Source organism: Saccopteryx leptura, chromosome 11, assembly GCF_036850995.1.
Source record: "Saccopteryx leptura isolate mSacLep1 chromosome 11, mSacLep1_pri_phased_curated, whole genome shotgun sequence".
Classification (NCBI taxonomy): Eukaryota; Metazoa; Chordata; class Mammalia; order Chiroptera; family Emballonuridae; genus Saccopteryx; species Saccopteryx leptura.
In genome coordinates, this window is record NC_089513.1 from 75,199,134 (window position 1) to 75,226,726 (window position 27,593).

Below are 27,593 nucleotides of genomic sequence, written 5' to 3' on the forward strand. Positions count from 1 at the left end.
AAGGCGCCGGCGCTTTGCGGCACCGCAGGTGAAACCGGCGGCGTGGTTCCGCGCTGGGCGCGAATCCTGCCGGCAAAGAGCAATTTGGGGACGACGGGGACCCTCCCCCCGCCGGCTCTGTCCCCGGGTGATCGGCTGCTGTTAGGTTGGTGGGCCGAGCGGGATGGGGCTGCTTGAGGACACGGACTCCGATGCTCACTTAGGAAGCGGGAAGTGAGCTAATCCAGTTCCTCGCTCCTTGTGGTCTGAGTTTGTTTTGGTTTCCCTCCTCGTGCTCAGCATCTCGAAGCTTCGGGGATCCCCGCGCGGGGCTGGGGGTGGGGTCGCTGACACCCGTTTTTCTTGTCCATCTGCCCTGCAGTGCCCCTCCCCCTGGACGTTGACATGCTTTACCTGATCGGCTTGGGCCTGGGAGATGCCAAGGACATCACAGTCAAGGGCCTGGAGGCCGTCAGGCGCTGCAGCCGCGTGTACCTGGAGGCCTACACCTCCGTCCTGACTGTAGGGCAGGAGGTCCTGGTAGGTGCCCGGGTCCCCCGCCCCCCGGGAACGAGGCTGCCCCGCTGGCTGCCATTGCTCCAAGCCCAACAGTTTGCAGACCTGACTGTCAAACCCTCGGAGACACCGCCCCCTGCTCCTTAAGGAAGGATTTGGAGAGAACGGAGAGAACGGGAATGGAAATTAGTACACCAGCCAAGTGACGCGGGCGATGAAAGGGTGCCTTGTCTTATCTGCAAGTCTAATTTTGTGGCTTTCTCCAGGAAGCAGGAAAAATATGTTACACTCTTGGGGACAGTGCTCAAAATCCCTTATTTCATGAGATAGCGTGAGTAATCCTTTCTGGGTCTAGTGTTAATGAGGGGGCTGTCACAGCCTTAATGAGTTGGTTGTGCATTCAGAAACCGAGCTGAAAGCTTCCCCCCTTTGAAGTATTTCCACAGGGAATGGGTCGCTGCCTTTCTAAGTATGCATCTATCCAGAGAGATCTTACCTTTTAAAAAAGACCTCTCCCAGTAAGGCTTGTACCCAGACACCTGTGTACTGAGTGATCCTGGGACGGAGTCAACACTGCATTTCTTGGAGTATCATACGTTATAGCTGGCTGTCATTAAGGGCCTATTAAATTGAGTTCAGTTCAGGTTCATTGTCAAACTCCACAATGTAAGATGAAAAGATCGAAGAGCAGATTGTAGGAGGAAGGAGGGAATTTTAGAATTGCCTGGTCAGTCTAGCAAGTCTTCCAAACAAAAAGGTGACCTGGAGAATTTCAGGTCTCCTGTCCTCTGCAATAAACAGCCAAACAGAAGATTTATATATTCTTTAGTATTCAGAAATTAATTAAACTAGAGGTGGCAAATCCAGGAGTTTTAATTTTGGTTTATACAACTCTTTAGGCAATTTCTGTTGATGATAATCTATGATGACAGTGGTAGAGGGAAACGGTTGCAGGAAAAAACTTAGATGATTGTATTTAAGTTCACATTTTTGCCTTCACCAGTAAATAGTACAAGCTGTTTCATGTTAAATAATTAACTAGTTATTAATTACAATTGGGCCCTGACCAGCTGGCTCAGTGGTTGAGCATCAGCCCGGCCTGTGGAAGTCCTGGGTTCGATTCCCGGCCAGGGCACACAGGAGAAGAGCCCATCTGCTTCTCCACCCCTCCCCCTCTCCTTCCTCTCTCTCTCTCTCTCTCTTACCCTCCTGCAGCCAAGGCTCCATTGGAGCAAAGTTGGCCCGGGCACTGAGGATGGCTCCATGGCCTCAGCCTCAGGTGCTAGAATGGCTCTGGTTGCAGCGTAGCAAAGGCCCCAGATGGGCAGAGCATTGCTCCCTGGTGGGCATATACCAGGTGGATCCCGGTCGGAGCATACAGGAGTCTGTCTGTCTTCTGCCTACCCCCCCACCCCCCAGCTTCTCACTTTGGAAAAATACAAAAATAATAATAATAATAAACTACTAATTACAATTGGAATACATGTAGGAGAGAAAGGTGCTTCATACTGTGATGGTCAGGGAATACTGTGGAGTAAATGGAATTTGAGCTGTTTTAAAATAATGTATCTCAGTCATTTTGTTTGTTTGTTTGTTTACATTTACATCATGGTCCAAATAGGAAACGGTAATATTTATACAGTGCTGCAGGGTGAGTGGAGGAAGGTGCCTGTGGCCAAAGGGGACTGGCTTTGGGGCCCCGGCTCCCTGCAGAGAGCAGAGCTCACCAACTCCCCTGGCCACGCCCATTGTAGCCCCTGGCCACGCCCCATTGTAGCCCTGGCCACGCCCCATGTAGCTCTGGCCACGCCCCATTGTAGCCCGTGTGAAGTTCTGCTGTCCCCTAAGGTTCTGAAACTTGGGCTTTCACTTAGCTTTTCTTCTGCTTTATTTTCCTTATCTGTAAAAGAGATAAAAAAAATAGTGCCTGTCTCATATTGTGGTGAAGATTAAATGAACTCTTGAACTGTGTAAGTTCCTAGAACAGTGCCTGACCACAGAGTGAGCTCAGTGCAAACGAGTCATTACAAATACTGTTACTGTAGATAAAATTAGATAAGGGGAAGGGAAAAAGAGCATTCCTGGCGGAAGAGAAAATAATTGAGAGAAAGAGCAGGAGCAGGGAGGAGAAAAGCCCAGCATTCGCTGTACAGGGGTCCTCGGGTTGCGACAGTCTCAACATACGGCATTTCGAGTTTATGACACTCACCCCATAAAAACTTTATAAAATTGAGACCTGAGTGTTTCGGCTTAAGCCATTAGCATCGTACTAGGGCCTAGGCCGCAAATTAGTTTGGTTGCTCAAGGCAGAATATGTGGTAATACCATATATGGGGGGGGGGGGAGCTGGTGTCCCCCACTGTGTTTACCCACACCTTTCTGGACTGTTAAAAGCGCAGTTACTCCATTTCTGTTAGGCTAGGGTGTATCATTACTTACATCAAAATCCGGGTTCTGTCACTGTTCTAGAAACAACTGTGTCATAACCCGAGGACCCCTGTACTGTCCTTGGGCATACCGGTAACTGAAGTAACTCCCATGTTCCCTCTCTTTTCTTCCTAACCTGCTTCACCTGGAAACCAGCCCACAGTGTCCTTGTCCTGTCGGAACTGTTGTGGATGGAGACAGAGGGACAGAGAAGAAGACAGTAAAGGACTTTACATTGAGAAAACAGGCCATCAGCTGTGACCTTTATTAGCTCCCTACCCATTTGTCTTTTCCCTAACTCTGAGTCTGTCTCCCGGCAGCCTTTGAAAATGACTTGGAAGAGGGGATTCTCTTCCTGTTCAAGGTGAACTCCATCTGGATGTGTGTTTTGCAAACTCCTTTCTCCCCCTTTCTTCTGGAACGTCAACTCCCGTCGCAAGATGGAACTCTTTCTTGTGTTCCATCCACCTGAACATCCTTCTACCCTCATCCCAAAACCGTATTCCCATCTTGTCCATTCTGAAAACTCTTCCTTTTTTGCCCAATGCTTTTTGAAAAAAGCATTATACTTTTATTGTCCCCCACCTGCACTCCGGTCTTGGACGCCTGCAGGCTGGCGTCCGGAGCTCTGCAATAGTTCTTTGTCTGTTGAAGTTATTCAGAAGCAGAGAACCCCAGAGCACAGCCCTGAATTCTTGTCTGTTCTAACTTCTCTGACAGAGTTGGCCACGCCTTGAAACTGGCTTTTAAAGACACCACCTTCTCTTTGTTTCAGTTCTGCGTTTCCCTCGGTCCCGGTGCCCTGCGTGAGCCCCTTATTTCTCCATTTCATCTTTAAATGTTAATGTTGGCTTTTTAATTTTACATGTTACTCTTCGGGTTTTCTGTAGACTGCTTTTGAGTGTCTGCTCTTCTGCATTTTTGACTATATGTTACGTGGTTGAAATTCAAAAGATACTAAAGGGCAGTTTCCATCCCAAGACCCCTTCCTGGAAGCAGTCACTACAGATTTCTTGTATATCCTTCCAGAAATACCCAAAAGTAATTTTTACTTTTAGTTTTTACCCTGTGCCCTCTAGACAAAACCTGCCAACTTAAAGCCAGGAGTGAATTTTGCGTTTGATCTTCATTTTCATGAATGGAGAAGACCAGGACTGAGATTGTCCTTGGGTAATAATTCAGTATGAATTTCAGATCATTCTTCAGTGCTACTGCTTGTTTTTCATGTGCCCTTACAGTCCCCGTCCTGGGACAGTGAACTCCCCACCAGACGTTATGCTGCACAGGACGGGGCCAGGGGTGTCTCGTGTGTGTCCCGTGCCCACTGTCCCCCAGTGTCAGGCGTAGAGTCTGACACAGTGGTTGTGCACAAGAAATATTTTTCAAGTGAGTCAACGAATAAATAAATGGGTCAATTAAAAGTGATGTACGGCCAGCCTTTTGCTGCCTTTGCTGTCTCTTCTCTTTCTTGAATATTTTTTAAGAGAATTAGCCATTCGATTATTTTGAGGTGTTTTGTGTGTGTGTTTCTCTTTAAAGGGGATTTTTAAAATAAGCGTTCTGTGGTCTCAATTAGATAATAAAATGTTACCCAGGATAAGTGATAAATACGGAGTGACATGTATCGATGGCTTGGAGAGAGGGGGCTTTCTGTCCCTAAACCACGTATAGAACATCAGCGAGGATTACCGCTAGCTTTAAGCTAGAAGCCTGTGACTTCTTGGTCTTTAAGAAATGTTAAAAGTTCAGAAGAAAAAACATCATCTTCATTTCTCAGTAGTCATATTTGTGTTCTTTTACATCTGTGAATATAAATGCTCTGCAACTATTAAGTTTTCTGGGTTCATAAAGTTAACATCTGTAAGGAAATAACTGTCCGTCATACTTGGAACAACAGCCTTTGTCTTCAGACGCTTACTCGTTTGTTCGGTTAGTCATTCGCCTGACAGATCATTGAGTCCCAGTGACCCTTCCATCCCAGCAAGCTTCACAGCGTTGGCCTTGGCGTGTAATCCTTGTGACGTAACCCTTCGTGACTCTAGCAGACTTCTCCGTGTGTTAGAGATCGTATTATTTAGCTCTGCATCCACTTTGACTGTATTGGAATTACATATTACTCCACAGGAAATCAGTTATGAGATGAGTGGTCTTGCCTGGTAGTTGTAACCACTACTGCATGAGCACCAGCACACCAGGCCCCTCCTCACATGCGCATGGCCCCCCTCGCCTGCACACGGCCCCCCTCGCCTGCACACGGCCCCCCTCGCCTGCACACGGCCCCCCTCGCCTGCACACGGCCCCCCTCGCCTGCACACGGTCCCCCTCGCCTGCACGGCCCCCCTCGCCTGCACACGGCCCCCCTCGCCTGCACACGGTCCCCCTCGCCTGCACACGGCCCCACCTCACCTGCACACGGCCCCCCTCGCCTGCACACGGTCCCCCTCGCCTGCACACGGCCCTCCTCGCCTGCACACTGTCCCCCTCGCCTGCACACGGTCCCCCTCGCCTGCACACGGCCCCCCTCGCCTGCACACGGTCCCCCTCGCCTGCACACGGTCCCCCTCGCCTGCACACGGCCCTCCTCGCCTGCACACTGTCCCCCTCGCCTGCACACGGCCCTCCTCGCCTGCACACGGTCCCCCTCTCCTGCACACTGTTCCCCTCGCCTGCACACGGCCCCACCTTACCTGCACACGGTCCCCCTCTCCTGCACACTGTTCCCCTCGCCTGCACACGGCCCTTCTCACCTGCACATGGTCCTCCTCGCCTGCACACGGCCCTCCTCGCCTGCACACGGCCCTCCTCCCCTGCACACGGTCCTCCTCTCCTGCACATGGCCCTTCTCACCTGCACACGGCCCCTCCAGGGTTGTTCAGCTCCTGGCTTGTTCTCCGCCTTGACTTCAGGGGGCCCCTTCACAGTACTCTGTGCGGAGGTTTCTATACATTTAGGATTGTTTTACCCTGCCACTCTTCCCTTTTAGCAGCCACTGGGAAATACAGTTTTAAATTAGTCTTTCCTGCAGTTATGTAGGAATATTTGCTGCTTCTGTAAACAAGTAAATCTTAATTTTCTCTCGTTTCTCATTGATGTTACTGTTAGTTTAGCCAGGGTCCCATTGCTTTGCCCGTGGAATGTTTAATAAAACCCGAACTACCATGAATGCGCATACTTATGTTTTAATGTATTTATTCTGTATGACTGTGTTTCTGAAATAAGGCTCACACTGACATTCATCGTCTCTGCCCATCCCACAGTGTTCTGTATTAGATCCAAATTTAGAGGTAAATTTAAAATGCAGAAAGCCTCAGATGTTAGGTCTGCCTCCTCTTGGGATATTAAGACAGCCCCAAAGACAGAGTTTAATTGCAACAGGATCTAGACTGCTCGCTCGCTGGGGAGTTGTAGGCAGTGGTCTGGAGGATTGCCAAGACTTACACCAGCCCCAGACGAAGGTGTGCGTGTGTGTGCGTGTGTGTGCGTGTGTGTGTGTGTGTGTGTGCGTGTGTGTAGGAGAGACCTGCTGTCTCATGCTGACATTGGACTTCAATCTATAGGAAGAGTTTTATGGAAGAAAGTTAATTCTTGCTGATCGGGAAGAAGTGGAACAAGAAGCAGATAATATCTTAAAGGATGCCGGCGTCAGCGACGTCGCCTTCCTCGTCGTTGGAGATCCACTCGGGTAAGTCGAAGCAGAGATCTCCATTTTAATTGTATTATTATTACTTTTAATCAATAACAATCATCGTGGCACATGTCAAACCTTTTGCCTGCCAGGTTTTGAGGAGGGACTCTCTCAAACTTTGTGGTTTAGACTCATTACCGCTGATGTTAATGAAGAAACACTGCTTGGCAAGGGTGTGAGCGTATGCACCCCCTGCATTGTTTATCAGGGGTCTTAGGAGGTCGTGTAGGGCACGAGCCCTGGCCGGAGAGCGCGGGTGGTTGGAGCACCGTCCCGAAGCACAGAGGTGGCCGGCTTGACCCCCGGTCAGGACACATACAGGACAGATTGGTGCTCCTGTTCCTCTCTCTCTCACTCTCTCCCTTCTTCTCTCTAAAATCAGTAAAATAAACTTAAAAATAAAGGGAGGTTACTCAGGGCATCAGATGACGTGACCGGGATATCACTGTTACATACGTGTGCAGCATTGCTGAGAGCCATTCCTGCCCTTGGCTTTGCAGGTAAACTGCAGGCACCTCCGGGATCCACCCGGCACGCCCACCAGGGGGCGATGCTCTGCCCATCTGGGGCGTCGCTCCGCTGCAACTGGAGCCGTTCTAGCGCCTGAGGCAGAGGCCATGGAGCCATCCTCAGTGCCCGGGCCAACTTTGCTCCAATGGAGCCTTGGCTACGGTAGGGGAAGAGAGAGACAGAGAGGAAGGAGAGGGGGAGGGGTGGAGAAGCAGATGGGCGTCTCTCCTGTGTGCCCTGGCCGGGAATCAAACTCAGGACTTCCACACAACAGGCCAACGCTCTACCACTGAGCCAGCCGGCCAGGACCTGGTATCACATTTTTAAAAAGGAATTTACCGAGTCCAGTAATAAAAATCTGGAGCCTATCTTTAGTGTTATTTCACCTGCATTTTACAAAACTATTGTTCCACAGTAATTCAGGAATTAAGAAAACATGGACCTTTCACTGATCAGTTTGAGAAGCACGCCACTGACTTTTGTGTAACTGGGGTTTTCATATCTTTTCCTTCCTCGTCATTCTGGCCCCACGATGGGGCTAACCCAGCCCGTACTGCACCCAGTTTACTGTGGCTGCCTCCGCCTGGTCCAGGCTCGTCGTTCTGGCCCCACGATGGGGCTAACCCAGCCCGTACTGCACCCAGTTGACTGTGGCTGCCTCCGCCTGGCCGAGGCTCATCATTCGTAGTGATAAAGCCACCACCTGAAGGGCTCACGATGAGCACGGTGTTAGCTCCGCTCAGGCCTGCTGTGCAGAGCCCTGTCCTACCCTCTGTTCTGCCTGCCCTGAAGCCCGTGGAGGGAGAAGACCAGGCAATGGAAGAGCTGAGCCCAGAGAAAGGGCAGGGACGGTCCATGGCCTTCGCTCTTCCCGCAGCCTGTCTGCTGTGCCCTCTGGCCCCTCCCTCCGCGGCCAGGCCGGAGCCGGGTCTGCAGGCCTGCGGGTCCCTGGGCGTGCGAGCACCACCTCGTCTCTGCTCACGCCTTCTCCCTGAGACAGACTGTCCTTCCCAGCCCCTCCTCCCTGTCTCTTAGGTGTTTCCAGTCTCACTGAGACACAGTTAACACAGCACTGCGTCAGTTCAAGGTGTACAGCGTAGTGACTCGACTTACACGTACTGTGAAATGACAACCAGTGTTTTGTTAACATCCGTCCTCTCACGTAAACAGGAAAAAAGCAAAACATGTTTCTTCCTTGTGATGAGAACTGTTAGGACCTGCTCTTGTAACAACTGTCAGACGGACCGTACAGCTTTGTGAGCTGCTGTCACCCCCAGTTCCGCTTTAGTAAGACAGTGGGTTCTTCGAGACCCTGCTCACATCCCACCTCTCCCATGAATCTTTATTTCATTCGACTCTTAGGCAGTGCCTGTGTCAGTGCCTGATCACGTACCGTCTTGTGTTCAGATTTAGGTGATAGTTGCTATAGCTCCTTTTCACGGACCCACTGGATTACTGTCGGCTGTAGCAGTTGGGGAAACAGTAGTTGGAGAAGACAGGATGGTAGGGAGCGTGTAAATTTTACTTGGGCCTTGAAGAATCAGAATGAGTGGATTAAACGGGTAAACCAGGCAGGGAATACAGACTGCAACAAGGTGCTGCAATTCCTCCTTAATGGTGACAACGGAAACAGTGTTCTTTGTTTGATTCTAAGCCCCTTTCTCCTTATTTGAGTACAAAGATTAAAAACAAGGAACATTGTATAATCTTAAATTTTTGAAAATGTTTAGAAATCGTAATCAAGCACGCGTTAACACTGAGCGTTTTCACCGTCTCCAAGCGTGCGGCGCAGGGGCGTTAACCACGTCTGTGTTCTGTAGCCGGCATCACCATCCAGCGCCGACGATCTTAAATCCCTGAGGACAGTGACCGAAAGTCAGCTAAGTCAGTGATGCAGTTTCGTCTTTGCCCTTTTATCGCAGCTTATTGAAAGGAATGTGGAAGTTAATCACATAAGGAATGTAAATGGCTTTAAAAATGCCGCATCATTAGCTCTGACTCAGTCATGTGAGCTTTTCTGTCCCCAGAAAGAGCAGTTGAACAACGTCATCATTAAACAAATTCTAGTGATGGTACTATTTTGCCATTTATTTTTATATGATCTTTATATGGGATTTATAATAAACAAACACATTTTCTTTCTCCTGATGTGAGTGCCTTCTCCCTCACGGCGTACAGACGCACAGAATGTGCCTCCCTCGTTCCCTGTGCCCTCGGGCAGCTGTGTGCACAGGGCTGTCCCCACTGCGTGTGACGTGTTTGGGCAGTGCGGGGCCCTCGCCGCGGTCCAGGAAACGTCGTCACCGTGAGCTCGGTCACTTCTCCAGTGTGATTGAAGCTCCGTGTCTGTGTTGATGTGTTCGAGCCCCTTCCTCTCCTCCCACATCCCCTTCCCCACGTGTTGGATTGTTTTCATAGGGTAGATTCTCCAAAGTAGCTTTATAATACCAGGAAAAAGGGGTTAGGCACTTTGAACACAAGACATTTTCAAGCATATACGGACAAGTTAGTTTTCCAAAGAATGGGACCAATTTATACTGTGTCCAGTAGTTCCTGAGGGTATCAGTTTCACTATGTTGTTGCAAATATTAGTCAATTTTCAGATCATCGGCCACACCTCTGTCAAATATGGCGATACAATATCCACCACTAATGTTACTACGGAACAAAATTTAAAATAAATGTACCAAGTCTTACACGTTCAAAGTGGGCACTTTGATTTCTTTATTCTGTAGATGCTATGGGTCAAAATGTTCTTGAATCTCTTGAAATTATCGAGTAACGAGCATATTAAGACAAATTTACTACATTTCTGGGTATATGGCTCCCTCCACAATGTGTGTGTGTGTGTGTGTGTGTGTGTGTTTATGTATGTGTCTGTGAATGTGATAGAGCCCCGCGCCCAGACGTAGTAACATTTGTCTTCGCGCGCGCGCGCGCGCACACACACACACACACACACACACACACACACAGTTACTTTTCCAGTGATGTGAATGAGGCATCTTCCTGAGCCCCAGGTTGGAAGGAGTGCTCACCATCAGGGGTTCAGCCTGGGCTTCAGATCTGTTTTTCCCTTTTCGTGAAGGCAGTGTCATCTAGGTGATCGTGATGATGAAGAACCAATTTTGTCACAGATTTTTATAGTGGAAATCTGAGGGGCTTACTTAATCACATTTATGTCAGTTTCACAAATTCAAGTCACTCTGCTCAGTCATTAAATCTTCACAGCACACCGACCACATCTGGTCATTTTAAAGGAACTCGTGATAAAGAGAGATACAGCCTAAAACCAGATTTTCTTTCGCTCACCCTAGAAATAACTCCCCAAGCCAGCAAGCCAGTTTTCCTGCACCTTCCGGTTAAGTAGTGAAATTCTGTTGGCGGTGATATTGAAATACTTTTTTACAACTGGCGTTTGTATTACATTTTTTAAAAAGCTTACTCTAAATCAAATGAATGATTGTTTTCATACCAGGTTTTATTTTATGTGTATGATTAAACACAGGCCTCCCTGGTGGGCCCCGGTTAATCTGTCGGCGGTGGCCTCACCGGGCGCGGGCCCTTGATCTTCCTACTTGGTATGCGCTGTCCAGGGCGCAGAACTCCGCCCGTTTGTTCCCAGTTCTCAAACGTGCTAATAATGTTGCTTCCCCCAGCAGGGCCTTTTCATCCGGGGAAAAGGCCTCTTTAATAATGCAGTTCTGAGCCGACGTGGGGGGCGCCGTCCGACCTCTGTATTTACATTTACATATATTTTCTCTCCGCCACGGCCTGTCTAATTAGAGTGATTAGATTCAGCTCAAAAAGGGAGAGGTTACGGGCAGGGCATGCCCACATATCACTGCACGTAGGAAGACTGTTAGTCGTAAGTAACACGACTGACGGGCAGGTGTGAGGTCCAGCCAGGAGTCTGTCGGCCACCGCTCTACCACAGGGGGACGGAGATGCCGGGCTATGAAAATGCTCCGTATGATCTTCCGTGCTGGGTTTCAAGATACAAAAACAGACCCTCAGGATGGAGCGGGACTGTTGATCCAGCTGGTCCAGTTGTGCCATCACTGGGCCCCCCGGCCGGGAAGCTGCTGCTGCTGCAGAACTCGGCGCTAGCGCACACCCTGCGGCGGTCCTTGCGGGTGTTAACGGGACAGAGGGCCCGCCCCCTGTAGCAACCGGGCTGCGTTAGTGTGTTGCCGGGGCAGTCACATGTGGCCAGGGCAGGTGTGGGAGACTTACACTTCTGCCAGCCCCAAAGCCTAAAATCGAGGAAAAGCGTGCCCTTGACCCTCTGATTGACTGGAACTCAGGGAACAGCATGGCTTTACTGTCCTTCAGTGCCAGTGTTGGTGATTTTCATTCATCCTGGTCTTTTCTCACTCCAGGGCTACAACCCACAGCGACCTGATCCTGCGAGCCCAGGCCCTGGGGATCCCCTACCGGGTGATCCACAACGCATCCATCATGAGTGCCGTCGGCTGCTGTGGTCTGCAGGTAACGCCGCTGCGCAGGTGTTTTTTACTGGTTTTTTTTGTGGGTTTTTTTTCTGAAGCTGGAAACGGGGAGACAGACAGACAGAATCCTGCATGCGCCCGACCGGGATCCACCCGGCATGCCCACCAGGGGGCGATGCTCTGCCCATCTGGGGTGCTGCTCTGTTGCAACCAGAGCCATTCCAGCGCCTGAGGCAGAGGCCATGGAGCCATCCTCAGCTCTCGGGCCAACTTTGCTCCAATGGAGCCCTGGCTGCGGGAGGGGAAGAGAGAGACAGAGAGGAAGGAGGGGGGGTGGAGAAGCAGATGGGCACCTCTCCTGTGTGCCCTGGCCGGGAATTGAACCCAGGACTCCTGCACGCCAGGCCGATGCACTACCACTGAGCAAACCGGCCAAGGCCTTTACTGGGTTTTAGCAAAAATGTTTTCTCTTCCTTCACATTGCAAGTAGATTTTATTATAGTTCTCAGACTATAAGACACTATTATTTTATACTACATTTGTGTGAACTAGGTGTTTTAATGCTAAAGTTTTCTATACGAAGTTTTTCTATAACTTAGATTTCCCCCTTCATTGGAATGGACCATTGAAATTTAGCTAGAGAAAGATTTTAATCTTACAGTAAGGTGCGCATACATAAGAAAGCAAATATAATCTAATTAAATTGGTTACGTGTTCCAAAGGCCTTCTTCCCTCCTTCTCCCCAGGGGCTTCCTCTGCGTCGCTGAGGCCCCGCCTTCCTTCCCCAGTGTTGTTCTCTGTACCGTTGGGAGCCCGGGACGCAGCACTTCGTAAAGACTGTGAAAATGCAAGAGCCAGTGGCAGTAGTTTTTAAACCAACTCTGTAGTTATTGGTGTGCAAAGTTATTTCTAACCCAACAGTCTATGGTCCACAGGGTTAAGAGAGCGCCCCATGACCGATGCCAAGATTTTCTTCAAGATGTTGACATTCATTCTGCAAGGTTTACATTTGTGTTCTGATCTTCACACACATATGATCCATGACAACTATTCATGGCCAGCAGTGGTCTTAAGACTTCATTGATTGAGCCCTGGCTGGGTTGCCCAGTGAATAAGGCATCGTCCTGGTGCACCAAGTGCACGGGTTCGATCCCCAGTCAGGACACCATGAGAAGCAATCATGGGTGGAACAACTAAGAGGAACAGCGAGTTGATGCTTCTCCCTCTCTTCCCCAGCCTGCCTCTCTCTTAGTCAATGGAAAAAAATTTTTTAATTTTAAAAAAAATTTAAAAGATTTCATTGATTGTTAAGACACATTCCTATTTCAGCTATAATGGAAAATAAAATGTGCCTCTTAGTGTCAATGAAATAAGGTATTCCCCAGCGTGTTCCTGGATTGTGTAATGTAAGAAAGATATTTACAACAAGAAAAAGACATTGGCATTGGACAACGGTGCTATCTATGTACCTTTAGGGGGTCTGTATTTTCTGTCACCCAGTAAGACTAGTTGATTAATTACTTAATTTAGTTGATTAATCTTGTCAGTGCTCTCAGAAATACTGCCTTTGGTTCTGAAGAACCAGAGAAAAGGCTTGGCTTCTCAGTATTCACCACCTGGTCTTAGTCATTACAGTGAAGTTGGCAAAGGATTTGGCTGTCTCTTCTGTCTTCTGATAAAATGCATGCTTACACAAACCTTGCCAATTCAAGTCTTTTTCATAGGTTAAGACCCTTCTGACGTTTCTGTCTTAGAGTGAGCTGAGTAGAGTTGAGTCTTTCCCCAATCATCATCTTTGACCCTTCTGACGTTTCTGTCTTAGAGTGAGCTGAGTAGAGTTAAGTCTTTCCCCAATCATCACCTTTGACCCTACTGACGTTTCTGTCTTAGAGTGAGCTGAGTAGAGTTGAGTCTTTCCCCAATCATCACCTTTGACCCTACTGACGTTTCTGTCTTAGAGTGAGCTGAGTAGAGTTGAGTCTTTCCCCAATCATCATCTTTGACCCTTCTGACGTTTCTGTCTTAGAGTGAGCTGAGTAGAGTTAAGTCTTTCCCCAATCAGCATCTTTGACCCTTCTGACGTTTCTGTCTTAGAGTGAGCTGAGTAGAGTTAAGTCTTTCCCCAATCATCATCTTTGACCCTTCTGACGTTTCTGTCTTAGAGTGAGCTGAGTAGAGTTAAGTCTTTCCCCAATCATCATCTTTGACCCTTCTGACGTTCTGTTTCAGAATTTATGTGGAAAAAAGACTTGGCGCTAAAAACAAAGAACTCTTAACTAGATAAGCTCCAATATCTTGTAGATTTGGAAGATCTGGCTGTTTTCCAACTTCAGATCAGGGCACCTTACCATGACCACAAGATACATTAGATACTCAAATTTTCACTGAGCGGATTTTAGGATGTTTTTCAAAATTAAAATATTAGAAACATGCATACTCTGAAGTGCTGTTTGAAATTCCAAAGTAATAAATGTTCCTAACACTTGTACTATTTGTATTATGAGGATTTTTCTAATGAAAGAAAAATCTGTGTATTTGTCCTGAGCCGGGCAGGTTGGTTGTATTTAGACATAACTGCTAATGAAAGGTCGGGGAGTTTTCTCAGTGCTCAAAAGACAGATGGAGCGAAGTCCTCTTTTCCCGAGTTCTCCGAGTTAAGCATTTAGCAGTTTTGTCATGCAGAATCAGAATGACCATCATTTACCGTTGTTTTGGCTTTAGAAGAGCCATTATAAAAAATATAACTTTTTCCTTAATAATAAATGACTTAGATACTAATAGAAAATTAGGAAAATACAGTAAGGATGAGGAAGAAAATAAAAGCGTCCATAGTCCCAGCGCCAAGAGTCACAGTCATGAGCTGTCAGTTTGGTTTATTTCATTTCCTTCACTCTTTTCATGGCACACTGACTGTACAGTCACCTGAATCAGACAGGCCAAATAAAGGAAGAAAGTGTGGATTCTAAAACACTTCCTGTGCGTGGTACTTCCCATGTACTGTTCATGATGTGTGTGATGGGATACAGTAATGCTTCTGTAAAAATGCGGTGACAGACGGGTGAGACTTTCGAAGTGGCCCCACTGTTGGTTTGCAGAAGCGTTCTGTGGGTGTCACTGCCCAGGACTCACGCAGGTGAGAGAGAGCCAGCCAGGTGCAGGGAGCGGTGGCCTGTCCTGCGGGCTGGATGCAGCGTGTGTGGCCTCACCCCTCCCCTGAGCTCTCTGTTCCTTCGGGCTCTTCAGGATTGTTTCTGACCACCTGCTCACAAAGGGCCATGCTTTTCCCCCTCCCATTTCCATTTCCATTGTAACTGTCATCACTATTTAATAGCCATCTTGCAGTCTTTCTCTTCCACTTTATAGTTTGTTTTGTTGTTGTTGTAGACTCAGTTGTGCCATTCTTCTACTCAAGACAATCCTAGTAGATCCCATTCCTGTACAGAGTTCAGTTACGTGTACATACGTGTGTGTGCATGTGCGCATGCGTGTGTTCCCCGTATTACAGCTGCTTGCTTTACTCATCCTCCATCACCGCGCTTTGTTGCAGCGCCGTGCATATACTCGACATGCCTCAAACATTTACTGGGTTGAGGTGCTTATTTATTTATTCCCCCAAGTTGGATCTCGTCTCTGCGGTTACATGCTTTAAACTGGAATCGTTTCATTCAATTCCTATGTGGATTTGCCCACATGTGTGTGAGAATCTAAATCTTGTCATATCTGTCTGTCGAGTTGTGGAGCTGCCTCTGCCTCGTAGGTGGCCCTGTGCAGAGCCTTGAGTGTCAGCAGGAGGCACAAGGATTAAAATAAACCAGCTCCGAGAGCAGTCGCTGTGAGCACGCTGCTGGCCCAGCCCTCTTCTGTCGCGCAGACGTCACTGAGCTGACTGAGCACATACATGTGTAAAAGGGGCGTGTGGGGCTCAGCAGTATTCCTAGCAAGTTCTTAGTTCCATCTGCAGAGAAGATACTTTTTAGCTTAAGGAGGACAAAATATTTCTGCTTGAACGTAAAATAACAGAAGCAGGAAAGGCAGATTATAAAGTGGAGTTTGCAAAGCGTCTGGGCCTCTGAAATGCAGGAACTCTGGTGGCGGGGTCAGGGGTGGGGAGACTGTTGGTGTCTTTGAGGCACGTGGCGTGGAGGGCTCTGAGGGCAAAGGAGTCCGGGGTCAGGTTCCGGGTCGTAGAGCCGCACTGACGGGCTGTCCTCCGAGAGGGTGTCGGGACATCGAGGCGCTGGTTAGAGGCAGGGTGGGCAGCAGCTGTCTGTAGGCAGACTGCTCAGGGCCTTTCTAGGTACGGCCCAAGGTTTCCCACCTGTGTTCTGCCCCGCGCCCCCGCCCCCCCCCACGCGCACCCACCCCCGCATGCCCCGCCCGCACGTGCACCTGCCGCAGTCCGCTCTCGCCCGGGTCTCCTCGGAAGCCGCCCTCGGGTGGGTGCTCCACCGGGAGATGCTCGGCTCTCACACTAGTACAGCCCCGTCCCCCTTTGATCGTTACTATTTGCTACCTAACATTTGTCCTTGTGCGTCTTCAAGTAGTGTCTTATATACATGTAGTCAGATGGTTCGTTTTGAGTTGAGTTTTTGTCTTCAATGAAAAACGCAATCCAATATCAGGTTAGAAAAAACTGCTTTTTATATAACTTAACTCCAGGTTAAAACAAACCAAAAAAAAAAAAAGAAGGCGGCATGTGTTGACTGGCGGTTCTTAGCGAAGAGCCCTGTGTGGTTGTAGCCTCCGCAGGTGGATTCGCTGTCGCCTGGGGCCGTGGTCAGAGCACGGACTCGCTGACATGCCGCGCGCTGCGGGGCTCCTGCGGCCTCCGTTCCGGGCGCCGTGGTTTCGCCCCAGCCGTTTCCGTGGCGTCCTGGCGAGTGTGGCTCATGCACACGAGGGCCCGCCCTCCTGCTCTCTGCGGCCCTGGCATCTAGATGGTGACGCGCACTACGTCACATCCCGGAGCTCAGGGGCGGCCACGGGAATGAGCACAGCCCGTGAATCGGGTCCTGGGGAGCAGTGCGGGGGGGGGTTTCCTATTTCCCCTGACGGGCGGTTAGTGCAGAGAGGCCCCTGCACAGAAGGGTCTCGCGAACCCGTGTGTGACTCGACCCTCAGTCCCGTTAAACGACCCAGCTCTTGTTTGTTTTTTGAATGAGGAATTGACCTCCATCACTCTTAAAATACTGAGGGCCCACTTCCAGTGTGTGTATATTGTTGCATATATCATTTAACTTTAATACCCTTAAAGGTTTTTTTTATAGAAAAACATTTATATTTCAGAATCTAATCAGAGATGCCAAAATTTCTCTTTAGAATGTAAACAGCTGGACTTGTCAGAGTTAAACCATAAGCATCATCAAATATTTGGCCATCATTTTGAGCTCACTCCAGCGAGGCAAGCGTCTGGGTTGTGGTGGAAGGCGGCATTTTAAAACGTCTCCGTCTCCTCGCTGTGAACATCACCGTTACGACACCACCAAGCCCCTAACACTTACTGTGGGCAAGGCAGTGGGCACTCAACACACCGTCAGTCAATGCTTCCAAAACCACGTGACTAGGTCGGGGTCACTATACTCACTTTCACAGAGGAAGGTCACTTGACTGGCCTGTGCCCACCCGACTGGTAAGAACCCGGGCGTGACCGCAGCAGGCCTGCCTGCCCGGGACGTGAGGCCGGCTGGGCTGTGCGGCAGGGTGCCTGGCACACAGGTGTGGTCTGTACGAGTACTTGTCAGACACGTGCCTCTCCGGAGACAGTAACAATGACAGGACCCCTCGACAGGGCTAGGCCCACCTCTGTGGCTTGGGGGAGCGTGTTCCAGGAATCCGCCTTGGAACCAAAATACATTTTTTTTTTCACAGAAAAACTGTTGCATGTAGCAGGAAGATCGATGTAAGCCCCTGAATTCTTGGGGTTACAGGTTGTTTGTACTTTGATTTGTGGCTCTGACCGCCCCCGTGGGTGCATGGCCTCTGTGGGGAAATACCTTCCCCACGGTTTTCAGGTGTTGGGAACGAGGAATGTGACACGCCTTCTTGGGAACTCACAGTCACTGTTGGGCTTATTGGTGATGGTTTTTAAGACCTCAGTGTATAAAAGCCAAGAAGAGTTGAGCGTGGGGGTGGAGGGACGAGGACCCTGAGTACCTGGCCTCTCTTATCTTCCCACCAGCTTCCCCTGACCTCTTCTAGCAGCTTCTGAAGACAGAGCTGCGATGCCTCAGGGTGACAACCCCTTCCCCAGCCTCCTGGTGTGCGGTGTCGGAGGGGCGGGGGACACGGGGGAGAAGGAGGAGGTTTGAGGAAGGCCCCCTGGTTGGCCTCTGGTGCGGGGACACACAGTGGGGACACTCAGGAGCTTTGAGGAGTGGCAGGGGGTACACCCTGTGTGAGGTTCACTGAGGTGGGGAGGAGCCTTCTTCTTTCTCTGTACTAACCCGCTGTGCGACCTCAGCCATTTGCTGTTTCTGACCCTTGGTGGTCTCATCTGTTACGTGAGGACAGTAGCAGTAACCTGTGAGCCCTACTGACGGCTCGGAAGCCTTTGTTTGCTTGTTTCTCACCAGATTCTTTATATTACAGTGTTTTTAGCAGCTGCATAGCTAGGTAGTGAACTGGTTCTGCACCTCCCGTACCCGGTGCCGAGTGTGAACCTGCCCCCACATCCCCGTACCCGGTGCCGAGTGTGAACCTGCCCCCACATCCCCGTACCTGGTGCCGAGTGTGAACCTGCCCCCACATCCCCGTACCCGGTGTCGAGTGTGAACCGCCTCGCATGGCCCCGTACGGAACGCAGGATATTCGAGGCATCAGAGCACGCCAGCTGCCGTGCACCGAGAGAACTTCGTTGCCTCGGTTCTCTTGTGACAGAGGCGACCCCAGCCCGTCTCAAGCCTGCCTCTCCCTTCTTACTCTGGTTATCTATGAAGTAGCACGTAGTGAACTGTCCCGTCACTGATGACTGGTGTTATTTTTTTCTAGCTGTATAAGTTTGGAGAGACCGTGTCGATTGTTTTCTGGACGGACACTTGGCGGCCGGAGAGCTTCTTTGACAAAGTGCAGAAGAACCGACAGAGTGGCCTGCACACGCTCTGCCTGCTCGGTGAGGGCGCGCGCGTCCATAGTCACAGCGCGGAGTTGTCATCGCGGTCCGTCTGGGATCTGTGTGGGGCGTCCCGTCCTGCGGGTGGCTGGCGAGTGGGCGGTGAGAATGGGCGTGGTCCAGCCTCGCGCTTCCCCATCCTCCGGGACAGACCCTTCCTGCTCCGGTCACCGCGCACAGCTGTCCCCTTGTGCCCTGAGAGACTGGTCATCAGTGCCCCACACCCTCCTCATTTGTCCCCCAGGACCCTGTGCTGGTCAGTCCCCTAGCTCACCGACATGCATTGAGCGCATAGTCCCATGTCTTCCGTGAGCAGTCCCCTGAACGCTGCAGGCCGCGCACCTTCAGTCACCAACGGAGACCAGGGACAGATCCGGAGGCCCCTGCGGACACCCGGCCTGCAGACGCCACGGGGCCCAGAGCGCAGGGGGTCCCGCTCTCACCGGCCTGTGGGTGCCAGGAGGAGCAGGGCCCGGAGCCCGTGTTCACAGCCCTCTCACTGCGTCCTGCTGTCCCAGCCCCGTGGCCTCCCCCGTGTGGGCGAGCGGACCACTGCCCTTGTCAGGCAGACGCCGGGATTCGACAGGGTCACGTCCACTTCCTGTTCTAACCGAGTGTGTTGTGCACATCCTGGCCACGACTGACTCACAGACAGAGCTTGTTTCATCTCTGATGACTCTGAATGGCACTTAGGCTCCGAATCAGGAGGCAGGTCTGACTGCGCCCCCTGGGCAGCTAGCGAGCAGGTGACCGCTGCTGACCTCACTCCCTGTTCCCAGCCGGGAGTAGCCCCTCGCGCCTCGCGGAGCAGGTGAGAGCAGCACCCCGCAGACCGCTGTGTCCCTGTCAAGTCGCTGCAGGTGTCAGCAGGACAGCCCTGCAGTTCCTCCGTCGTGCCCGGTCACCTGTGCTCACCCACTGGCGTCAGCGCTGGGGCCACACGCTGGACAGCACCCTTGTAGGGGCACCGTGGGGTCACCAGTGTCTGCCCCAAGCACAGGGTCAGCGCAGGGGGAGAGCCCCTGGCTCAGGGCTCCGGAGGAAGCACAGATGTCCAGAGCATTATTAGAAAACACGACCATATGCCAAAGCTCTCAGGTCATTTGTGTAACATGGCCAGTGTTATTCCACAACATGTCATCGTGCACGACTGGAGCCAGTCAGGATGTCTCTTTCAGTAGAAAGATTATAGGAAAGTTTTGCTAACAGGAGGCACTTATTCAGGGGTAAAGATGAGAAATTAATATCTAGAGTAGTCAGGACACTAGTTAGTGGCCACGGGCCCCGCCCAGCCCCTGCCCTGTAGGCACAGTGCCCCCCTCACGTGTGCGCCGTCCGCAGCGGTGAGGGGCTGAGACTCAGCCCTGTGGCCCTCGGAACCCGACAGCTGTACCCACTGAGACTCAGCCCTGTGGCCCTCGGAACCCGACAGCTGTACCCAGTGAGACTCAGCCCTGTGGCCCTCGGAACCCGACAGCTGTACCCAGTGAGACTCAGCCCTGTGGCCCTCAGAACCCGACAGCTGTACCCACTGAGACTCAGCCCTGTGGCCCTCGGAACCCGACAGCTGTACCCAGTGAGACTCAGCCCTGTGGCCCTCAGAACCCGACAGCTGTACCCACTGAGACTCAGCCCTGTGGCCCTCGGAACCCGATAGCTGTACCCAATGAGACTCAGCCCTGTGGCCCTCAGAACCCGACAGCTGTACCCAATGAGACTCAGCCCTGTGGCCCTCGGAACCCGACAGCTGTACCCAGTGAGACTCAGCCCTGTGGCCCTCAGAACCCGACAGCTGTACCCAGTGAGACTCAGCCCTGTGGCCCTCGGAACCCGATAGCTGTACCCAATGAGACTCAGCCCTGTGGCCCTCAGAACCCGACAGCTGTACCCAATGAGACTCAGCCCTGTGGCCCTCGGAACCCGACAGCTGTACCCAGTGAGACTCAGCCCTGTGGCCCTCGGAACCCGACAGCTGTACCCAGTGAGACTCAGCCCTGTGGCCCTCGGAACCCGACAGCTGTACCCAGTGAGACTCAGCCCTGTGGCCCTCGGAACCCGACAGCTGTACCCAGTGAGACTCAGCCCTGTGGCCCTCGGAACCCGACAGCTGTACCCAGTGAGACTCAGCCCTGTGGCCCTCGGAACCCGACAGCTGTACCCAATGAGACTCAGCCCTGTGGCCCTCAGAACCCGACAGCTGTACCCAATGAGACTCAGCCCTGTGGCCCTCGGAACCCGACAGCTGTACCCAGTGACACTCAGCCCTGTGGCCCTCGGAACCCGACAGCTGTACCCAGTGACGCGGAATGCGGACGCGGTGTATCCCCCGTGAGTCCCTTCCCGCCCTCCTCCTCTCGCTGCCACCTGAGTCCTTTTACTCACTCGTTAGTTCTCTTCCCTGCTCGCTCCCTGACTCTAGAGGTCTGGCAGTCGCAGCTGTTCGGTAAATATTTATGGAAGTTAATTGGTTGAAGGGGGTTTTTTTAGTTTATTTTTTCAGACCTGGTCTCTCATACCCTTTGGCACAGAGAATCTTTGACTCTTACTAGTTGATTGAGCTCCAGCCAGAACAGGTTCCTTTATTACAATCACATGGACACCTAATTAATTCGAGGTCTAGATCAGGCCACCATGGCTGATCCGGCTGGGTGGGTTTTTTGTTTGTTTGGGGTTTTTTTGGCTTATGCCTATATCCCACAATTAGCTGGTATGCTATGTTTTCTTATTCTGGCTTATTGGTGTAATATAGTACTTTCTTAATTAGCTTTATAGTTTTGTCCTTGGATTCTCCGTGTGGGAAGAAACCAGTCTTACTTTTGTGTATTCAGCACGTGACCGCTGAGAGACTGCAGACAAGTTCACGGGAGCTTGCAGGCTTGTGCGCTCTGTCTGCGGTCCCGACAGAACAGGGAGGGGAGAGCTGGAGAGGCAGCCCACCCCAGGGCTCCTCCTGTGTCCATGGAAACGGCGGATGGGCAGGAAGGTGAAAGGCAGCTAAAAATGTTTACAGGTGTGTGTGACGTGTGTTGACTGGTTTCTCAGCGTGGAAGTGGGTTCTTGTGGAATTAATTCTAGGGAAGCACTAGACAGGCGTCCTGCCCTCAGGGCTTGGAAAGCGAGTTGGAGCTCAGGCCATTGTGTCCACGAAAGGTGAAAAGAACAATTCAGATCTGCCGTAGGGAGAGGCAGGAAAGACAGACCGGAATTTTGGCCCTTGAACTCTCTTTCGGCAAACTGCCTCTTTTCTTGGCTTTCCTGGGAAAAGACAAACAAACTGAAACAATATATCTTTCTCCCTCCACGAACAAAAGCAGGAACAAGGTGTGAAATACCGGGTGGGGCAAAAGCAGATTTACAGTCGTTCCTATGGAAAATGATACAATAACTAACAAATAATTCAAGGACTGGAGACCCAGTTCTGCCCGACCCTGTGTGAGACACCGTAGGTCTCTGTCTAGTCATCCGGGACCTCGATCTTCACATGAATGTCTGTTTATTGGTGTCTGCTCTTGGAGCACGCTGTGTAAGGATTAGGAAGACTACACCATGGTAGGAAACCACAGAGAATTTAAAGTTTACTTGGAAAGATAAGACCAATGTGTATGGTAGAACTAGAGGTCAGTAAAATACAGCATTAGCAGGACAGCCATTTCAAGGAACGAAGGGCATTTAAAGGGAAGTCAGCAAAGGCCTGTGAAGGAGGTGGGACTCGGGCTGCTTCGGGGTGGGTGGGGGAGAGGCCCGCGGCCCGTTCACCCGGCGGACGCGTGTGGAGTGCCGGCCGAGCCTGGCCGGGCCCTGGCACCGACACGCACAGCGGGGTTTACGAGCCGGCAGGTGGCGCAGGAATAGAGGTGGCGTGTGTGCACGACAAGGGAAAAACGCTAAGGCTGGACTGACTCAAGATTGGTTCACTGATGTTCTACTACAAAGCATTTACCTCCCTCCCCATCCTCTTCAGTTTAAAAATACAATTCCATAGAGCATACCACTAAAAAAGTAGAAAGAAAAAAAATGGAAATGTTCAGTTTCAAACTGCTCAATCACAAATAACACTTCAGAAGCTCAAGGTGAATGAATGAATAGATGTTGAATTTTGGAAAATGTCACAGATATCATTAAAAGGAATCCCGAGGCGATTATACCGCTAATGGTATCGGCGGCCACGTTTTTAATAACGGATATGCATGCACTTTCCCCTCTATGTCCAGAGAAGTGGAAATATTAAATAATGGCATTTCGAACCAGAAAAATACTTTCACCGCTGGTGCCAAGAACACGTAGAAGCACATCTATGGGATGAATCTCTGCTGTGTTTGCCCAGCAGAGCCTCTCGTCTCCTTTATAGGAAACTCAGTCACTCAGGAGGGCTGCGCAAGGCTAATGAGCAGGGCCCCTTGGTCGCACTGTATTTACTTCTGCAGAAACAAACTTTGGCTGACCCGTGTGTTTTGAGCGCGTGGAGCAGGAAGCAGCTGTTACCGTTGTGTGCTGAATTCCCCCGAGGCGGAGAGGGTTCTGCCTCCTTACCTCTCCGCAGGCGGTCCAGCCCAGCATCCGTGCCGCCAGGGTCCAGCTGAGCGATGGTGGTGCTCGGACGCCGGGTTTCACGAGAGCAGGTCCTGGGCCCTCTGGCCCCGGAGGCATCCCGTACCCGGGACAGTGGACAGTGCTCGGGAAGCCCGGCAACGCAGGACTATTTGGTATTAAAGCGTTTCTTCCTAAGTTATCAGGCGTGTCTTAACCATCCATAAGAAGGTGAAAGTCTCTTAGCAAAATGTCGTTAAGAAGTTCCTCCTATGTATAAATATTTATGTCGCGTGCACGAGACTTCCCTTCTAGTGCCTGGAAAGTAGGTCAGGACGGGGTCATAACAAGCCAGGTCTGTGCGGCCACCAGGTACCAGTGAGCCGTTCGGTGCCGCGCCGATGGTGTTTATCCAGCCCCTTCCTGTGGCTTCTCTCCCAGAGGAAGTTGGGTCCTCCCAGGGTGGACCCTCCTCGGGCCAGCCTCCTGTGGTTTGCTAGCCGAGGACCTTGACACAACCTCAGGCTTCCACGCGCTGCCCTTCCCTGAGAATGGGCTAGATGCCAGCGTGAGGGGCAACTCACGAACTCTCAGACGAGCTTTTTGGAGACTTGAGAAGAGCATTTCCCCCAAACTCAGGTTTCCACAGAGGATTTTGGATACAGTGGTTACTTACAGTAAAAGAGAACTATTTTTTTCCTTCCTACAGATATCAAAGTAAAGGAGCAGTCTTTGGAAAATCTGATCAGGTATGTCTCACCCTGAGAACAACGCTCCATCCGTTTTCATTCCTCGAGCAAGCCAATAAATTCTGCCCCGGTGGCATCAGCTCTGAGGAGTGCTAAAAATCGGCTTTCACTGCCGTTAAAAACGAAACGTTTTTAATCTTATGAAATAAGGAGTGTGACTGAGCGGGAACAGCAGGTCTTACGGGTTCGTTTCTGAGCACAGTGGTCGCACCTGACAGTATCTGTGGGACGAATTAATGAGCTGGGAGGCAGAAGGCATGGGTTCGAGTGCCAAGTCGACCTCTGGCTACGGCTCTTGGGTGTTACTTCCATTTCTGAGCCTGGTTTTCTCGTACAAATAATGAGTCGTGACCCTTTTCTGCGTGAGTACAATGTCCACGCACTAGCTACTTCCCACCTGGGACTGATGAGCACTAGAATAGTGGCCGATGTCACTGAGGAACTGAATTTATGATACAATATTAATGAATTTAAAACTAACAGCTTAGTTATTGGAAGACTTTTAAGTAGCTTTAGAATAACTTCAATATGTAAACCTTCCTTTACAACTGAATGTTATGAAGTCTCAATCCAGATCCAGCATTTCCAATGGGAATTTAATGTTTGGATCAAGATGTGCTACAAGCATCAACTACATAAACTATCAATACTTAGATTTCAAAGACCCAGTACAAAAACAATCTCTAATAATTTTTATAGGAGTAAATGTTGAAATACTATCTTTTGGGTATGTTGGGTTAAATAAAACATCATTAAAATTGTTTTAAACTTTTAACGTGGGTACTCGAAAATTTAAAATGATGCTTGTGGCTTGCATTATAGTTCTCTCAGACAAGGCTGACTCGAGTTGTTTTGAAAGTCAGTAAAATAATCTGTATCATCTGTTCTATAAGCTGCGCAAGCTCCATTTTCATTGTGACCATTGGGCGGGGACACCTCGGGCTAAGCGCTGCCAAGGTGACCGTGCCATAGGCGCCCGTTCTCAGCCGCGTGTGTTCTGAGGGGAGGACGGAAGAGGGGGCGTGGCTCAGACCGGGCGGTGAGAACGGGAAGAGGGGGCGTGGCTCAGACAGGGCGGTGAGGACGGGAAGAGGGGGCGTGGCTCAGACCCGCGGTGAGAACGGGAAGAGGGGGCGTGGCTCAGACCCGCGGTGAGAACCGGTACCGTCGAGCCTGGCTGCGTGGGGCTAGGGAACAGACTGCCAGGCCTCACTGAATCTTCGCCATTTATCTTTAAGTTGTTTTATTTCTGCCAACATTTCGGTGAGATCAGAGCGCAGTTAAAATAGAGCACAATGGAAACCGCCGTGTCTGTGCCCCTTGTGTGTGCCGAAGGCGGTGCCACGGGAGAGCGTCAGACGGCACGTAGGCGGGTGCTGGGCGTCCCTGGGCGCCTGCGCTAACGTGCGTGACGTCATTCCACGGCCACGACCAACGGCCCGTGTTCCACTTCCAGGGGGAGGAAGCTCTACGAGCCGCCTCGCTACATGACCGTGAACCAGGCAGCCCAGCAGCTTCTGGAGGTTGTTCAGAACCAGAGAGCACGAGGAGAGGAGCCAGGTACTGGACCCAGTGGGGCCCGCCCTGCCCCACCCCGTCCCCCCACCCTCTGCCCCCCGCCATGCATGCGATGTGTGAGGGCGGAAGGCCACACAGAGACAGTCCCCCGCGCTGCACCCGTTCTCTTCAGCCTTAGATCTCACCGGCTCAAAGTGTGCAAGAAAGATAAGGGAGTTCTTCCTAGAAAAGCAGTACCGCTCCAGAGAGTGCGGGCTTCTCGCCAATTGCCTGGAAGTCACAGTGGAAGTAAACATGTTACTATATAAGTTTAAATTTCTTCAGGATAGAGACAAGAGAATTTGTCCTCATATTCCTAATATCTACACATGGTGCATCGTACATAACAGCACAAGGAGGTCCTCGAGCCGTCACACTGTACGGGTTCCTCTCACGCCCACGGGCCCCATGGGGTCAGTGCTCCCTCGGACGGCTTTCCCAGCTAAACCACGAAACCACGCAGGGTGTTGCACCAGCGTGGATAATACTGGCGTTCACTAATGGTGGTTGTTTGGAACTTGAAATTACAGGTAATGCCATAATGCCCATTATTTGTTAAGGGCTCAGTGGTTTACTAAATACTTTTCCTGCATCTCTAGTGTTATCTCCGCCCTTATAACTTCCAGTTAGAACATGGAAAGACTGAAGTTTGTCAGAGAGCTGATTCAGTGGGCAGAAGCCCACGTGTACACGTCTATCGTAATTCCATAGCTCGTCCGGCACAGCTTGCTCCATGGGAACATATCTCAATAACGTAGTAAAAATGGAAGTGTTGTACATGTCCATATCGGGTAGCACAGACAGTGTAAACAAACCCAAGGCCGGGTCATGGTCCTCAGTGAGGAACCGAGGGGACCTAAGACACTGGGGGCCTCTCTGAGTGTACCTCTGGGACGAATGTTGGTCTGACTGTCGGAGAGCCCAGTGCACGTGCAAAACTGAACGGCGCCATCTTTTTTTATTGAACAGCGGTCACCGAGGAGACGCTGTGTGTTGGCTTAGCCAGGGTTGGAGCCGAGGACCAGAAAATCGCAGCCGGCACCTTGCGGCAAATGTGTACCGTGGACTTGGGGGGACCGTTACACTCCCTGATTATCACCGGAGGCAGCCTGCACCCCCTGGAGACGGAGATGCTTGACCTCTTCTCTGTCCCCGAGACCGGGTCAGGGCCCCAGAGCTCCGACGGACTCCGCACATAGACCTTTTCTGCTTGGAGGCTGGTTCCAGTCCTGGTGCACCAGGCACACATCTGTGTAACGGGAACAGACCTCCTGGTTTACCACTAAGTACAAAGCACATGACCAAGAAGGACGATGCTGACTCAACAGAGCTTGTTTCCTGGGGCCGGGAGTTCCTTCCCTCCGTCATCATCAGCTGTGGCTGCCTGCGTTTGGGCAGTTTTTCAGGACGTGAGCACATGGAGGTAGACACTCATCAGCAGTCACTTAAAGGCAGTTTTTCTCTAGGAAACAAGTCAGTGCAAGGTGGAACCCCTTCCTTCCTTAGAGTCAGCTGTCCCAGCTGCAAGGTGAGTGAGCTGTCGTGACAGCGGTCGGGATAAGGGCGTGTAAGCAGGTGGGAAGGACGCGTCCCGCTTACTTAATGCTCGTCTGAGCACAAGCCACAGGATGACTTCACTGATCTTTTTTAGCTGACACCCTAGTTACGGAGCTTGTATCCGGCCGTATGTTGTAGGGTATATAATTGTTGAGTTATAAAATGTTCAGTCAGTCACCCATGTACAATTGCTGTTCGGTTTTAAATAGCAACTTTCCCATCCCAGCTGACACATGGAAAACTCTCTGACTACAGAATAAAGTTTTTAAAAATCTAAGCTTGAACACAATGGTGGATTCTTCGAGACTGGTCGTATCACTTAACCCAGTAGGGGATGATACAGATGGAAGTAGTCACGTTCTTATGTTGCAAATAACACTCCATCTGTTAATGCTTCATGACCACTGAGTTTTATGCTTTTTTTTTAGTTCATTACAGAAACAGCTCTGTCCTATACTAGTGTTGTTGATCTGACTCTGAATATTTCCATAGTCCAATCAACTTGTCTGACCTTTCTGCTCAGTAAA

General features: G+C 50.8%; 1 protein-coding gene across 2 annotated transcripts; it reads left to right on the forward strand.

Annotated features, from left to right (window-relative positions):
- Positions 1–27,343, forward strand: DPH5 (diphthamide biosynthesis 5). 2 transcript variants are annotated; one of them, XM_066352870.1, is made up of 8 exons: positions 1–145; positions 362–519; positions 6,480–6,604; positions 11,500–11,608; positions 18,556–18,676; positions 23,913–23,952; positions 25,409–25,512; positions 26,479–27,343. In XM_066352870.1, exons 2-8 carry the CDS (start codon positions 385–387, stop codon positions 26,706–26,708), a joined length of 864 nt encoding a protein of 287 aa, XP_066208967.1. In that variant the 5' UTR covers positions 1–145; positions 362–384; the 3' UTR covers positions 26,709–27,343. The 2 variants fall into 2 exon arrangements, with proteins under 2 accessions (XP_066208967.1, XP_066208966.1); XM_066352869.1 differs by having other exon boundaries at positions 38–213.
- Positions 27,344–27,593: the final 250 nt, after the last annotated feature.